Raw genomic sequence first — 17,058 nt, forward strand, 5'->3', positions numbered from 1 at the left:
TATATATATAAATTTATTAATCCATAATGCCGTCCTTAGTTATATTTTTCTTTCTGCTAAATTACAACTTTGTTTTTTAATATTTGATGCTAGTAACGTCTTCGGTCAATTATTGTCAAATAAAATAACCGATCTTCTTCGCACAGAGCTTCATTATTACCTATTTACTTTTTTTTTTCGGTACAGATGTAAATTTCAATAAAGAAAGAAAAAATACAATTATAACCTAAATATTTGAAATTCAAGTTATAAAAAGCTCTGCGGCACACGCAAAAAAAAAAAAATATATATATATATAAAAGATGAAATTTCACGTTTAAAAAATGGTCAAAATTGAGTTATTATTGTACTTTCATTTTTACAAAAATAAATAAGACAAATTAAATAATAATAATATTAATTAATTGAAACAAAAACATGATTCTTTACACCTAAATACTTGAATGAAGATGGAAGTGTGTCTTTCGGAAGAAATACGAAATAAATAAAAGACCTATATATAAATTCTAGATGAGTTGAAATTCTATAGAAAACCTTGAGGAAATCTAAAAGGGGTTGGATGATCAAATCAAATCTTCACGTTAGGGGTAGGGATCATTCCTCATACCTTTCTTTACATTTTTTTTTTTGTCGTAATTATCAATCTTTTTTTTAATGATAAATAACGGATCTATATTTTATTCTAGGTGTTTAATAAATACACTAGTATTTTTTTAAATAGTCTATGTTAATTAGGTTGAATGTGTTTAAATTTCCTCATAATCTTTATTTTTATAAATTCATGTCGGTGGTACCTGTCAACCTGTTGAATAACAAGCCAAATAAAAACGATTAGGAGCAGAATGGTCAGCAGCAGGACTAAGAGGAGCTCCTGCCGTGTGCTGAACTCCTGATACCCAAAGGCTCACGTGAGGCAGTCACGCGGCGCGGACGTCGACCCCACCCGTTACGTCAGTCACAAGTAGGCCCATGTCCCAGTGAACTCTCGGCCGACATACCTTCTCTCTTCTCATCAAATCTCTCTGTCCTCAGTTCTTATTTTTTATGCTTATTTTCCAAAAAATTGACAGCAAATAACAAAACTAATATTAGTAAAAAAATACCTTTTATACCTACTACGATTAAAAATTTCAGACAAATGGTCATAGTCAGGTTTATTATAATATTTGGCTCAGTTTATAAATTTATTTTTTTCTCAGTAAATGGTAGGTTTATTAATAAAAACTAGAAAAAAAGTCTTACAACTTATATTTTTAGAATTTTATTGACGTTTCAAATTATTTTTCACTTTTGAACCCCAAATAATGTATACTAAGCACTAGGATTATTTTACAAAAATAAATAAATTCCCAAAAATTAGTATTGCCGTATTCTTTTATACTATTAATCATCTAAACAATCCTAAATTTACTAAAATATGTTAAAAATTTATTTATTTTATTGTTACTTTTAAAAATTTTTAATTGTCTTAAAAATCAAGACATTTATCAGTACCTATTTCAATTTACACACCCTCCTCTCTTGTTTGCATTGATAATGAATTTTATATCCTTATATAGAAAAGATTTTTAATTCTTTGATATTGAACTTAAATCCCTGGTAAAGGAATTTCCTCCATATATTATATATTTAAATGTTGTTAAGCGCCCCCTTCTTGTAACTCCTCAAAGCCAATGGTCTCCTGATACTTATCAGAACTGAAGTCGGTTTATCTTTTGCGACTCATCCCTCCGTTACTCATCTCACCACCACCTATCCCAAGACGGTTAGCTCCTGGCAGCTTCTGAGGCGCTGGCCATCAGAGCGGCGGCGGAACCTCTTTCTGCAGGCGAGGAAGTGCAACCGCGAAAAGAAACTGACCTAGAAACGGCGGGGTCCACGCACTCTGTGTCCCACTTACCTCCTACCTCCAACCAAGATAATTATGTCACACTCCTCTATTAGAGGAAATGTAATAATAGGAAATTTTATTTTTTTCCTAAAAAATTATTTTAGCCAAAGGCTTGAGTTATTAAGTAATTCATTTACAGAAAGAAGATTTGGAAAAATACATTCATTGGACCTTCGTTTAAATGTGGATCGTTGTACTGTGGACTCAAATATACCGTGACAGGTCTCAATTTCTAATGAAACAAAAATTAGGACAACTTGATATGTTTTTTTTTTTTAATTTAGTGACGAAGAACTCACACTTTACTAAAATTATAATATGTGCTAAATGAGGCATGATGATAAGTATTATAGATAAATATTTTCGAATTATGTTTTATAAAAACTAACACAATAAGTAACTTTACAGAGAAAAAATGGAGCATTTCAAACAAAATATCAATCAATTATCTTGAAAATAGTGTCTTGTCACATTCTAAGTTCCGAGTCATTTAATTAGAATAAAGATTAATGACGTAAAAATAATGTAAGTAAATAAAACCCACAAGGCTAAAAAGCTGACTGCACCCTCCGATCAATGTGAATTTCAAGCTCTTATCCGTTGAGAAAAATCACTAATCAATCTATTTCATATAAATTAAAAAAGACATTGGAATTTATCTCACAACTCTAATATTTATAAAGAGCCAAAATCAGTTTTTTGGGGGAATTTACTTCTACATTTTTCATCATAAGGTGGTTCTCAAAGATTTTAGTAATAGTAATATTAATTCTAAAGCAATTTTACCATTTAATTCATGCACATAATTTACAAACTTAATAATTATGTATCAGAAGAGTCAGAAAAAAATTTTTTTTTTATTTAGACAGGTGTTTAAGGAGCGAACTTCTGGAATCTTTTGGGTATTTTCTGTTTATAATATATATACTTTTTAATTATTATTATGGATACAATCAAGAATAGACTCTAGTCATAGAATCAGAAGTATAGTATATATATATATTAGAATACACCCCATTTTACTTTATCCAGGAATAATTATAATAATGAGTCGGAACTTTCATCATACTTATAATTGATTATTAAATGTTGTGTGTAAATGTTAAAATATAGTATTACTGTCAAATAATTCGTACATGTCAGTAAACTGAGACAAAATAAGTTTATTTTACAGATACGATCTAGGATTAAATATAACATAACCAACAATGAAGATTGTCTTCTATTATTAAAGCATATGCAACCTGCAATATGTTCAACCATCCTAATGCAACTAATAAACAGAAAAACAATTGTTCTTAAAAGTTGTTTTTAAAAGATTACTTATGTTGACTACAGTTCAATGCTGATTCAAATTTAAATTTGACCTCGTGGACAAAACCCCGGAAATGCCTGTTGTAGAGTTTCTATTTCTGAACTGCATCCCAAGGTGGAAGTGCACACTGCACCCCCACCACTGCAACTACCAGTCGTCCGGACCGCGCCCAGCTTTCTGCACCTCTTCTCGATTTTGAATTTGAATCCCTCCAAAACCACCAAGGGATAGGTTCGAATTTGGCGCCCTAGGGGAGAAGGGTCGATGCCCCGGCGGCGCAAGCGCTGTAGTTTCCCTCGTTGGCCAGAGCTGTCGGTTGCCGGTTTGGTTTGTGTTGGCTTCTCCTCCTGTCCATCTCTAAACAATTATAGGTAACAAATTAGAGTATCCTTGCTAGCAATCGCCCGACCTGTCCTGCCTGCCTGTATGTCGGTGGGGGGAGGGGGTGTAAGTGCCCGGTCATTCACCTCTAGCCTCCCGACCTACCCCAGCCTCAGATACATTACCCACTCCATTCACGCTCCTTACATTTTTCAAATCTTACACTTTTCTCTGCTTTCTGCTGCTTATTTATCATAATTTTAAATGTGTTTTGATTGGTTTAATTGCAAACGTTCTAAAATTACCAGAAAAAAAAAAAAAAGATACTAAAAGATTTCTGACAACTAAAAATCATTGACCTTACTTAACGTAAATAAACATCACATAAATTGAACAATGTTTGACAATTTTTTTTGTTCATCATATTGTAACGGTGACTAACAACATTCAGATTAATATTTTAATAAATCAATATTCGTTGAATTGTAAGCTAAAGATAACTTGACTTAAGCTTGAACCTAAATCATATTAGTTACAAAATACATTAATAATATCATTAACTACAAAAATTAGAATAATGTTAATATATAGCATTAAATAATGTTTAATGTCTTCTAAAAAACAAAACAATACAACATGCATAATATTACTATACTACATAATGATTCAAACAACTCATATATTTTTATAACTTGTACATAAAATAAATATTATTATAAACTATAAAGAATATTATTGCTTATAATTAAAACATTTCTGATTTTTATTTAAAAACATATACACAAATTAATTAAAAATCAAAAACTTTAATTTTTTGAGGAATAGAAAAAACATTAAAATAATTCAGTTAGTATAAAAATCACACAATGTATCATAAAGTCATCTGGGAAAAGTCATTTAAAATAAACAATTCTCAATTGTTATTGAATTTCTCTACCAAATATGTTTTTTCAAAGAAATAATGTTATCTAAAATTAAATTATAATATTGTAAATCATTATTATTCCGGAATATATTTCTTAAAAATAATGACCCATTAATCTATATATCTTGTATTAAAAATAAAACTATTTACTTTTGACTGTAATCATTTTGTATCCAGTAAAAACCAATAATTGGTCATAATTGAAAAATATATATTTAATGCTACAACCAGCAGTTAAAATGAACAATAAAATCCTAAAATTTATTTTAAATTAAAAAGTTAGATATGTTATTTGCATTTTGTCAATAATTATTGAAAAAGTGGAAAAATGTCAAAATAATTGACATATGCATTTTTAAATAATTTTCTTGTCTATAAAAACTACATATACATAATTTTTGAAAAAAAAAAAAATAGACTTTTAAGTATTCAAAACTTAAAATATTAACACACCTGTATATATAAATATGTGGCTTTATAACTAAAAGAAAATCAAATTCTAAACTAACTAATTAATGTCTATTCAACTCATAAACTTTTTAAATTGAATTCATTATGTTTTTTATCAATCATAAGTAACAATAAAGTTATAATAATATAAAATATATTATCCTGAATGTCTTGTTTAAATTTAAATCATAGATTGAAATAAGTTCTGATGGTTGTTATATTTTCTTTGACTTGATCACAAAGATTTCTTTTTGGTACATTTGAGGATCTAAAAATACAGGAACGAAAAAATGATGGCTAGTAGAAATACTTTAAATTATAAAAATTTAATATCAAATTCTAAAAGCATAAACAAAATTGCAGAAACATAATGTTAGGAAAGGGTATAGAGGGATCCTTCACTTTTTAAGTTCTTTCTGGTTTTACTTAATTTAAATTTAAAAGAAATGATAATCATAACAGCATTCCACAGTAGAATTATCATTTAGTTTAAAATTAGGAAACATTTTCATTATCTTTCAAAAGAGAGGCTGAAGAAGAACCGAGGAGGTTACCCGATCTGTGACGTCAGCTATTAACTCCCAATGACAGACCTCCGTTCCGTCCATATTAGTTCATTTCGTTTTTATATTTATAACCGGGTAATTCTCATATTCCGCATTTTCTATTTTATTTTTTTAAATCGGAGATGTAGTTTGGTGCCGATCTTGAGAAATTCGGAAACATCTTGTGAAAAGAAGCGTTGCATCACAGTGTGACATTGTCAGAAGGGGTCAGTCCAACTGCAACCTGCACTGAAGGCAGAGTGTGCATTGCAACATTGAAAAGAGGTGAGATAAACCTACAACAAGCTATACCAACAGTGCTTCAACAGCACTGCACTTGCAACCACTGGCACCATTTTTTTTATTCTGTACAGGTTAGTAGGTCATCCTAGTGTTAGATTCTTACCCATATACAAAAAATGTATTGGCAGCCTCAGAGTGACATATACTTTAGTGATAAAAAGCTAATACCTGAAATGTAGTCAGTGTACGGTGTGCCCAGGAGCTTATCTCAGCCTTTGTATTGTTTAGAGTTGGGTGTTCAGTGCTGGGGCAGAATCTATTCATTTAATCTTGTATTGCTTTGGGAACAAACCCATTTTACATTTTCATGTTTTATTAAACAGTATTTCTACCAATGAAAAGTGTTAAAATCACTTGGAATCTATTTGAGATTTGAAAGTGTTTATTAATGCTTAATTTCATTTCAGTATATTTATTAGACAACTTATTCATCCTAATGTCATCAAAAATGATATTTAGTTATTGTTTTATTAGCTTTCTTACTGGCAGGCATTATCTAAATGTTTTGAACAACATTAGGACTTGTCAGATTTTTCACATGAGTGTTTTATCACTCCTTTTTTTTTTTTTTTATCACTCCCTTTTTGACAACTGGTAATAGAAATAGACTACTTCTATTCTTATGTTTTAATTGATAGCCTCTTATCATACAAAGTATTTGATATGGTATTTTAGATTCTCCAGAGCTGTTTCTTTTGGGCTCTATTAATATTGTTGTGTAAAGGGGTAGAAGTTATTGTTTTTTTAATTATTCAATTGGACATTATAAGATTGAAACCAAACCTGTCTCTATTACAGCACACTATTAGTGCTGTTTTTCCTACCTGTGTAGTAGATGTGTGACAGGTTTTGACACGATATATTTGTTGTTTATAAATACCCAAAATGAGAGGTGGAGTATGTGAAAGTAGCTAGCCTTGATATTATTCTTGAGCTTGGCGGAGGCTCAGCAGTGCCTGCCAGCCCAGCCCATACTTTCTCGAATGCACTGAGGCCTAGGTGCATCCTACTGCCCCAATTTAATGATTTCTACCATCAACTTACACTTCATTCACTCTGATACCTTGCTCAGGTAATTTTATGTCCACTTATTGTTTAAATGTTGTTACTTTACTCCGATTGTGCTTATTCGACTTATTTTTGAGGGCGGGTCCAACCGGGCATAAATGGGTGCAAAATGGAAAATAAGGGATCAAAATAAAAATTTTCATTTCAAAATGGCGTTTCCAAGGTAACGAAGAGCGGTTAGCTTGCGACGGCGCGTGCCGCCCAGTCGCCAGACAGCGAAGCAGCGACTGAATCGTCTCCCGACGCGACGCTACTCATAATCAGAACTTTGTTAAGTTTTTCCAAAATAGAGCTGATCATTTCGTCAGTTGTGATAGTCCTTCCACCCTTGGGAAGCCGTACAGCACACTGAACCATCCGAGCGAATCCTGAACCCTACATCGTACCAATACTCAGGTGCGCACTTGGTATCTACATCATAATATATAAATGTTCTGAAAGATACATCAATAAATGGAGGACTTTAGAGCCTACAGAAGTAGAGATTAGAGTTAGCTCAAAGGATTGGAGTGACAAGGGACTTGTCTATTTCTAAGAATTTTTATCCGGAGAGGATGAAGAGTTGGATGTATATGAACTTGTTTAGATATTGTGAGTATTAACGGCTTATACATTGATGTGGTACTGTTTGTGAGTAGCTAACCCTTCAATACAACCCTTCTTCTCAAACCACATCTTTTAATGCAATTTTAAAATACCTGTCTTCACTTTCCTCGAATGTATCGTTATGATAATGTATAATCGTTCTAAAAGAGCTTTAATTGTGTTATTTTTATTAATTTTTCATCATAGATTTTTGTTCTTATGTGCTGCACCAGTCCATTGTGTTTTGTAATTTTGCATGTGATGTCTATAAATAATTAATATATGTGCCTATTTTAACATCTGCATATTCCATTCTTCAATGTTCCCAATATTTTAGTGACATATATTTTCATAACCCTAATTGTTAGTATATAATAATGTTTAGAATAATAAAACTAAGTTATTCGAGTTTTTATGTTCACTACTGTGTGATTTGAATTATTAATTTAAATTAGTGTTCGTGCAGCATTATAATTTGTCAAAAACCAGAACTTCTTAGTTTTTTGTACATATCAATCATCTTCATACATTTTTAACTTGGCTTCCTGTCCTTTTCGAATAAATCTGTAAAACGTTATTGAAAATAGTTTATATATGTATATAATTAAAGTTATAATTTTTTATTTTTAAAACTGCTATTTTAATTATTTATTAACTGCTATATTTGCAGCAATTTTAAGAAAAAGCAAAACTACACAAGTTTTAATTGTAATGAGGAAGTATGAATGTTCTATAAATTTATATTGTTAATTTTATATTCAATTACAATAATTCTGAAAAATTCAGCTAGCATTATTCCTTATCAAAATATTTAAGTAAAAATAATTTAAAAAATCGATCGCAGCATTTTCAATCTTTAATCACTTAAGTTATTCAGGGTTATATTAAAGTATAAAAATGTCTTCAGCATGTTTTTATGGTTGTATTTTGTATTATTTCAGAACCACAATGATAAGATTATTTATTTTTTTTTAAATCGCTTCATTAAATTAAATTTTAGATACATTTTATTCCCTTGCAATTCAAAACAAATTTTTACAATAAAATAACAAGATTCAAGATAAGAATTATTTATTTTTATATGATTAATATGGAATATTAATTAACTTCTCTTATTATTTTTAATTTTAAAGCTTTTGATTAGAAAAAATTTGAAATATTTCCTGAAATTAGTGTACTAAAACTTCCACTTATCAATATTCTGATTATTTTTTAAACAATCAGGCTATTTTTTTTTTAATGTAAATGAAACCAAACTAAGAAGTAGTTTAAAATTATATTTCCTTTTTTTTTATTTATTGAGCAAGTCATTTTTAAAGGTACCGTTTTTATTTTTAAATATAGATCTTATGAAAATGTTTAATTTTTTTTTTTTTTCAATTATAGAAATATCGGATTACAAAGGTTGTAGTTAATGTAGGCCTTCTGAGACACATTCTTATTGTAAGGTCAGCAAATGCAGCGGTGAGAATTCATTTAGTGGGAGTTGGGTCCGCATATAACCCGAAGGCCAATGTCTAGTACTCTTTCTCTTGGCAAGCTAGCAGCTTCCGCCCTTCTGACCGATATATACACATTCATATATATACATACAAAACCTAACGAATTTAGCTACTTTATGTCTGAAATGTGGGTTAAGTGTATACACTGCATCTGTGTAAACGTTTTATTTTAGTATAACAAAAAAATTTCCTTTGAGAATGCAGAAATATTCCCATTCTTCCTTCAGCTAAAAAAAAAAAAAAAAAAAAAAAAAAAAAAAAGGAGAAATTATGAATTTTTCATAACACATTTTCGTTACTTTAAATTACTTTCTTCTAATTTTATTTAAAGACTTTTTGATAATTAAATTATTTTAACATAATCAGTTTAGTATTTAATAACAACCTCGGTTAATCGACATGATCATTAGTCTTTACTGATTAATTACGATTTGAATAAAATATTGTAAATTTTGGACATTTCAATAAATGCACTGAACAGATTTAAAATTTTCTGGATTCAGATTTTTTTTTTTCAGTTCAGTGGTTATTGAGTGTATTTTTGAAAATAGAAATTTATTAATCTCCAGACCGATTTCTTTTAGTGAAGATACTGCATTTTAAGAACTTTATAAATAAAATAATAACACGTATTATTTGTTACCATGCTGTTATTTAAACTTTTTTGGACTTAGAATTTTATTTTGCTTTATCTTTATGTTTGTTTCATAACACATTCAGGATCCAACAGTTTGTTTCACATCGCCCTCGGTGACAAAACAACAGTTTTGCTGTTTGAAAGCTTTCCGGTAAAACCACGCTTAAAAAAAACCTCGTAAAGCATAACTGTGTTATGCTATAATTAAAACATCATTTACTAGTAGTTGCAACAAAAACATAATATCCTAATAAGTAAACAATGTTAAGAAGCGAAGAATGATCGGTATATAACTGTTAAAATATAAATGATAAAAATTTTTATGAGCGGTGATACGAAAAATGGATCCCCATTCTATTCTCATCATACGTCATTTTCATAAAAAAAATAAATAAAATAATAATGATAAATGAAAAAGTGAGTGTTACTGAGTGCATTAACTGCCAATGCTTTTAAATAGTTGGATATGCTTGTGCATGACAAGTATTAATGGTTAAAGTTACTATTCCTTACTAAAACTTTACAGAACTTCCCTAAAGTGTTGAATATCTCAAATCTCACTCTGAAATCAGTTTTGATATATGCAACGTTTGCATTCAACTGCTTCTTTTTTATGAAACGAAACGTTTCTGGTTACACATCGTATACCTCGCTCAGTGTCATCGTTCAAGTTTCATATTATTTACATTCATTTAAAACATTAAGAAAATTTATTCTGGATTATTAAATTTTCGCAACATAGCACAATAGGACGCCTACTTTAACAACTTTTGATTGAATATATAATATGTTATAAATATGTTTTAAACATATTTTTCAAGATATTGAGGAGTTTTCAATTAATAGTTAATATATCCACTTTTGGAAAGTTATTATTTAAAAATTATTATTGAATCATCTCATGTGCATAAGTTAAAATTGTATTAAAAGTCTTGATTTGTCAAACCTATTTGACAGGAGAAAATTTAAATTTTGAAATAAACTAAATAAGTTTTTGAAGTAGAATTTAAATTTTGTAAAAAAAACTTCTCAATTGGTGGGGAACAATGCTGTAGCTGCCCCTTAGACTGAGGCCTGCAATACCCAACCGCTATGCTGGCTTTGCCTACTCTTCCGCCGTCATCTTATAGTAGTGGGCCACTTTCTAAAGCCCGGTCAAACAAATCAGGTCGCTTACAATGGCAGTCATACATGGTTTCATATGCGATATGAATTGATAATATTTTTTTCGGTTATTAAAATTTGAATCATAATGAATATTCTGTTAATAACTTCATAAAATTTTATTTATCTTGTAAATATGTTCAGACCACTCAATCCAAAACTCTGTGTTACATTTGTATATAATGCATTCATAATAAATTTCTTTCTTTACGTTATATGTATGTATAACGTACATTTTATTTCAAAATTATCATCCTTATTAAAGTTTTTATTTTCCTTTTTGTAGATTTGTCATGTGCGTCTGAACATCTGGAATCGTGGAGAATGAAATATCCCGACAAGATGAGACAGGTAAGAAAGTTTAATATTATTAAAAAAAAAATTTTTTTGTATATATGTGGGATTTATATATTTTAAATGATTAACTTGGTCTGTCAATCATTATTGATAGTTACTCAGAGCCTAATTGGAGTAGAACTAATTCCAGAATTTTTAATACAAAGATTACTATTCTCTCTTCTATTCTTCAATACATTAATACACTTGCAGTTGATACATTTTTTTTTTCAATTTCAATCAATTAAACATCACACACTTTAACCTATTTCATTGACATGAAGTTAGATTTAAGGACTTATTTCACGACATCGCGCTCAAGACAGAAGTAAATCAACCTGCCAATGGAATCTTCAAATCGGTAAAATAAATCTCCGAAGATAAGAAAGCTATAATATATTAAATCAAATAAAAGCTTTCAGTGTCCACCATGGGTGCACTTAATTGCAGGGATCGAGAAATCTGCAGTCAAGTCGATGGAAAGTATCACTGGATTTGTGGTTCTGTCTGATCATGATTTTGTTATCTTGTTTTTTAAACATTAGGAAGAAAATTCACAATTCACTGCATTAGTTTTTCAATAACTTCATTAAAGATTTATTTTTTACATTTAGTAAATATTATTGGTAAGGCACAACAACTACAAACACACGATGGTAAAAAATAGAGTTAATGGTCTGTAAAATTATCTTAATACTGATAAAGAAGGGGAAATACAAGCAAATGAGTCTGTTGATACTTTCTTTTGGGTTGGTCATAATAAATAAAATATTTATTTTACGATCAGTTCAAATGAGCAAAATAATTATTAAATTAGAGAATCTATTTAATTTATTTGTATGTTCTAAATAAATTAAATAGATTCTCTAATTATTAAATTAGAGAATCTATTTAATTTATTTGTATGTTCTAAATAAATAATAAAGCAGTTTTAATTAGGTCGGTTCAAACAACCACTTCTATCCATCTCAAATAACTTTATGACATACTCCTAATTTTTTGTTGAATTAAAATTTCAATTAATTTATCCATTATTATTTTTATCAGTACATTTTAAATAGGTAATCAACTTTTAGTTTTAGTATAACAGAAAGAGAAAGTTAGATCAGTAGTGAAATGCTTGAGGAAGGTCAGTAAAGCCTAGAATCGTTAATTGTGTTAGTTCACAGTGTAATCCTGTCGAATATTTTATGTATCCTATTTGAAATTGTGGTTTATTATTATTATAAATTGTAAAGTGTGCGAAATTGGTATTCATTATTTCTATTTTTTTTTAATTATATTTTTGTTTAATTTTCTCAAGTTTTAACATTAAAAAATAATTAAAATTACAAAATAATTGGTTAGTTCATTATTAACGTCAAAAACATTGTGACCTTGCACAATATAATATTCCTGCCCACGTGATAAGCGTTTTCACTCACCCTGAATTGAATAATTGGCAGGGCTGAGTTTGATAACGTTTCAGAAACTGGTATCGACTTCTAGCTCAGTCGATGCACATGACCTTGGGGCCTTTTCAATTCGCACTGCCTCGCCTGTTGCCTTCTCATGCCGGGAATTAAATATGAACTACCAAAAAGGAAGCTATTAGAAAGAGGAATTTTCCGACAAACGTTCGCAAAAAGAATTTATAATAACTGTTATATATACGTAACATCATGATGGAACTATTGAATTAACCTAAAATTATAGTGACAAGTACACTTAAAAAATATAAATTAAAAAAAATATATAGTTCTAAATCGAAATTTTTCAGCATACTAACAAATTTTAGGTAATTACTTTTTAAACAGTGACCTTCCGTACTTCTCATTATTTCAATATAAAATTTCACGAAATTACATGAGAGAGAATAGAATGATCTGATTTCGATTTGAGAGAATATTTCTATCGTTTTAGTCCTGTTAGAGAACAAGGAAGAATTCTTTTATTACTCATCTGCTGAGCTACAAGTCAAATCTCTGGGACACCCGATGGTGCAGTAACAGGTGGTGGGGATTTGAAAAGGGATTTTTGATTTTGAGAATTGGCGGGTGGCGGAGCGGCTGTGGGGGCAGACGGCTAGACAGGTTGGGGTAGGCCAGACCGATCGATACTCCCGACCACCCCCAAGGAAGGACGCGATGTCTTCCACATCCTTCGGTATCCAAGGATATCTTAGCCTCTATATCCTCAGTATTGGTAGGTAAAGAACAGAAAAGTCCGGAGTCAAGGCCAGGGAGGATACAGTACCTTGAGGAAGAAATTATTATTATAAGGGCGACGGAAATACATCGCGCGTTTCTTGGCGTGGTTTTTTCGTAGGGTGGGTTCGTCACTCCCACCCTATTTTTTGTAAGTGCCACTCATTGGCTAACGGGCCAATGAGGAAGAAATATCAATAATAAATTCGCTCAAGAACTCAAATTTGGCTGAAATTATAAAAAAGATCTCCATTTAAAGTAATTTTTGATAACAGAAAAAAATTAAAAATCGTATCTTTTTTAGTTGATGGTTGAATTTGATATTGTAACTAGGATCATAAAATTAAATCAAATATTACTCCTTGTTGCTCTTTTTTTAAGTTAATATTCACTTCTCGTCTTTATTCTTAAATAAAAAAAGTGTTTGAGTAGATATTTTTTATGGAATGGCAGATAGTTTTTCTTAATATGGTTTTTTTTATATATGAGGTTGTTTGAATGACAGTGGTGTAAGTCGTTTGGTTTATTGTGAGAAAGTGAAAATGATATTTGGGTAAATTTACTCAAGTGACATACATATTATGTATATATATATTTAATTTCATACGACATGAAAGTCAAGTCATTTTTCAAGACTTCTGCTGGTTAGGTGGCTAAAAGCCAATATAAATCTTAATAGTTTTAGAGTATTATTTTTATTTGACGTTTTGGTAATAAAATTATATTAAATTTTTTTCTCATAATTTTAATAGAACTCTTGATCTGTAAATAATTATACTAAATTTATTGTGATTTAGAGTTTCTTTTGTTCTTTAACATAAACGTATTGGTTATCATACACCATGCATCATGCACCCTGCTTGTATTTTCCCTCCGTCGGGGCATAATATATTATATATGCTGGCAAAGCTTAGAGCAGCTACATGGAATATCAAACACAGGAATGTGCCCTGAGGACAAATATCAAATGGTAACACCCCTCTTGTTACTAAGGGTGGGTAGCACGACCTTCACAAGCCCCACCCCGTCTCGCCTCTGGCTCTGTCTGCTGTCTCTTTAGTAATCTTATTAGTAGCCGTAACTGACAGCTACCGTCTTCACTAAGCTGGAGGACCTTCTAGGAATCTGACCTAGATATTTATTAGGTCTTAGCAAGATCAAATGGTACTAAAATAAATACTTTGGTTTTATCAATTTCACAATTAACATAATTATGAAATATTACAACCTAATTCAAAAATGTAAATAAATGGTTTCAATTTTATTTTCAAAAGAACAACAAAGGTAAATTACCAATATATAAAATGAAAAAATCCATTGAATATTTCACTACACTGTGTTTAATCTTTTGATATAAATAAACAAAATGTAAAAAAACAATACATGGTGCTACTGAAAATCTCACATTTATGTATTTTCGGTCAATATATATATATATTAAAATAAACAAAATCTCAACAGTTTAAACAATTAGGGATTTGTAGTAATACGGTCTACAGCCAGAGCATTTAGCTAGATGGAATATTAACGATTCCTGGAAAATCCGCTGGGAAGCGACACTGTCGCATTTATAATTTTCCTATTTTCCTTAATACCAATAATGGATTTCGGTTATTTATATAAGAAATTAAACGGTAGAAGTTAATTTTTGATTATTGAATTGATAAGATGGTCGAGTAATCGAAGTTAATATTTCATTTTTTTTTTTTTATGATAACGAATTTAATACTTTATTTAATAATATAATATTAAATAATTTAATACTGGCAACCAAATTTTACTCTCTAATTGATGTAATTTTCTTATTATGACATATTTATCGAATTCAGCGTTTTTGTAAATGATGAAACTATTAAATATTTTTGAAAATTTTTTTCTTATTCTTTTAGTAACAGGTGACTTAGATATATATTTTCATAAACAAATGAATGTTCTAGATCTCTTCACAATATTGGTAATGCATTCCTCTTTTGTAGTATGCAGCAATTTATCCAAGCAAAAGAACTGCATCGAATATCGTGACCATGAGGGATGTCTCTGAACTATTAAATCTAAAAGGTCAAGGGAAAATAAGATTAGTTGCACGATTTACTCTCATAGTATATTAATTTATAATGAGAACATATATTTTTAAAATACGTTACTTTGTCATTATTTATAATAAAATATCATAACTACAAATGTCAATTCATTTGTTAAATATATTTGGGTATGTTAACGCTTTTTGATACCAATCAATAAAGGAAAAATATGAAAAGAGATTAATATTTTTTTCCTGATAGTATAACATCTGTTTTGTTTATACAATTGTAATTTTGGATTATTTAGATCAATGGTTTATTATATACATGATAAACCTTACTATACATTATTTATAACTTTTTTACAAAAAATAAATTTGTAAAAAAGTTAATTTTAGGTAATTAAATGTAGGTATATAATTAAATAATAGGTAATATTAAAGGTATTTAATTTTTTAATAATTTATTTTATATTTTCAATAATTAACACATTTAGTTTCTGGAACCTTCAAATGATAGTCTTGAACGTGTATATTTAAAGATGTATTTATATTCTTGTATTTTTTTTTTTTTTTTTTTTACTAAATCTCATAATTTTGGTAAACTGTTTTACTATTTTAAAAAGTTAAGGTTTATTTTTTAAATATTTTTCTTTTATAAATTTATATTCATTATTATTTATATTAAGTCAAAAAAGTTTTCGTCTTGTATACTATGATATTTACAGCATAATATAGTAGATTCCTCCAATATATACAGAAATAGATCTGAGGCATCCCTTAGAAAATATAGTAAAATCTCTGAGATTTTAGTCAACCTAATTGAGGAACGAAATGTAAACAAACATGACTATTAATAGATGGCTCTAGTCCAGGGCCAAGAGATATCGTATATCCTCTAGTCATTAGCGTGGGGTAACATGAAACAAAGGCGTCAAGTTGCTTTCTAGGGTACGGTATTTACCAAAATGTATCTCGGGGTAAAATTTCAATAAAGAGGACTGCAAACCTAGGGAAGGGGAAATTCCGGAATATTGCTGCATGGAAATGGGATAGGTTTAAATTGTATTCTGTTAACAGTGATATTTAAAACCTCAAGAATTCTCTGTGATTTTCTTGGTCTTTGAAATTATTATGAGTTTTGTGAAAGTTATTTTGAAATTGCAGAAAAGAAATGAACAACTGCAAAAAAGCTCTGAGTTCAATTTATTTCATAGGAAATCAAATATTCATTCCTTTTCAACAGGATAAAATAAATAAATTATTTTTTTACACCCTGCAAGTTGAAGATCACTGACTTACAGAACAGTAAGATTTACTAAATGCTCTCGCTATTAGGGTTGCTCAAAAAATCCAAGCTTTGAACACGATTGAAACAATTCATTCAAGTTGTCTTATTTTTATTTATTTATTGTTATTATTATTTTTTTTAAGAAGAAGATTACTTCAATATTTTCTTCAACCTATGATATGAAACACAGATGAAGAATGTTACTTAAAAGCCAAAATTCTTTAAAAATAAAACTTTAATATATATTTTTATTAAATTGTATTTCAACGACTCATTAATTTCATTATTGATAACCTATTTTTTAACAGGAATTATTTTAAAAATCAGCGAATTTGATTTCTGGAAGATGATCACAGACTGAAAATGTAAATTTGTTTTTATTCAGAACTTTTTTTTCATGAGTTCATTATAAAAAAACAGTAAAATAGATTAATACATACGGTATTCATACTGCAATATTTTTTATCTTTTTCTATCTATCGAGATAGTTTTCCTATAACAAGGTTATAACCTATTCCC

General features: G+C 29.3%; 1 protein-coding gene across 9 annotated transcripts in view; it reads left to right on the plus strand.

Moving 5' to 3' along the window:
• The window catches only part of Blimp-1 (PR domain zinc finger protein 1), a 99,715-nt gene that overhangs the window by 73,731 nt on the left and 8,926 nt on the right, over positions 1 to 17,058 (plus strand). For 3 of the 9 annotated variants that reach the window (XM_067052945.1, XM_067052948.1, XM_067052949.1), the window contains exon 2: positions 10,993 to 11,057. In XM_067052945.1, coding sequence (XP_066909046.1) covers positions 10,993 to 11,057 — 65 coding nt within the window. Of the gene's footprint in view, positions 1 to 5,006; positions 7,410 to 10,992; positions 11,058 to 17,058 lie in introns of those variants that run through there. The other 6 variants (XM_067052942.1, XM_067052943.1, XM_067052944.1 and 3 more) reach the window with 6 other exon arrangements.

The sequence above is a fragment of the Halyomorpha halys genome, unplaced genomic scaffold (genome assembly GCF_000696795.3).
Source record: "Halyomorpha halys isolate HHAL.00 unplaced genomic scaffold, Hhal_1.1 Scaffold186.1, whole genome shotgun sequence".
NCBI lineage: Eukaryota > Metazoa > Arthropoda > Insecta > Hemiptera > Pentatomidae > Halyomorpha > Halyomorpha halys.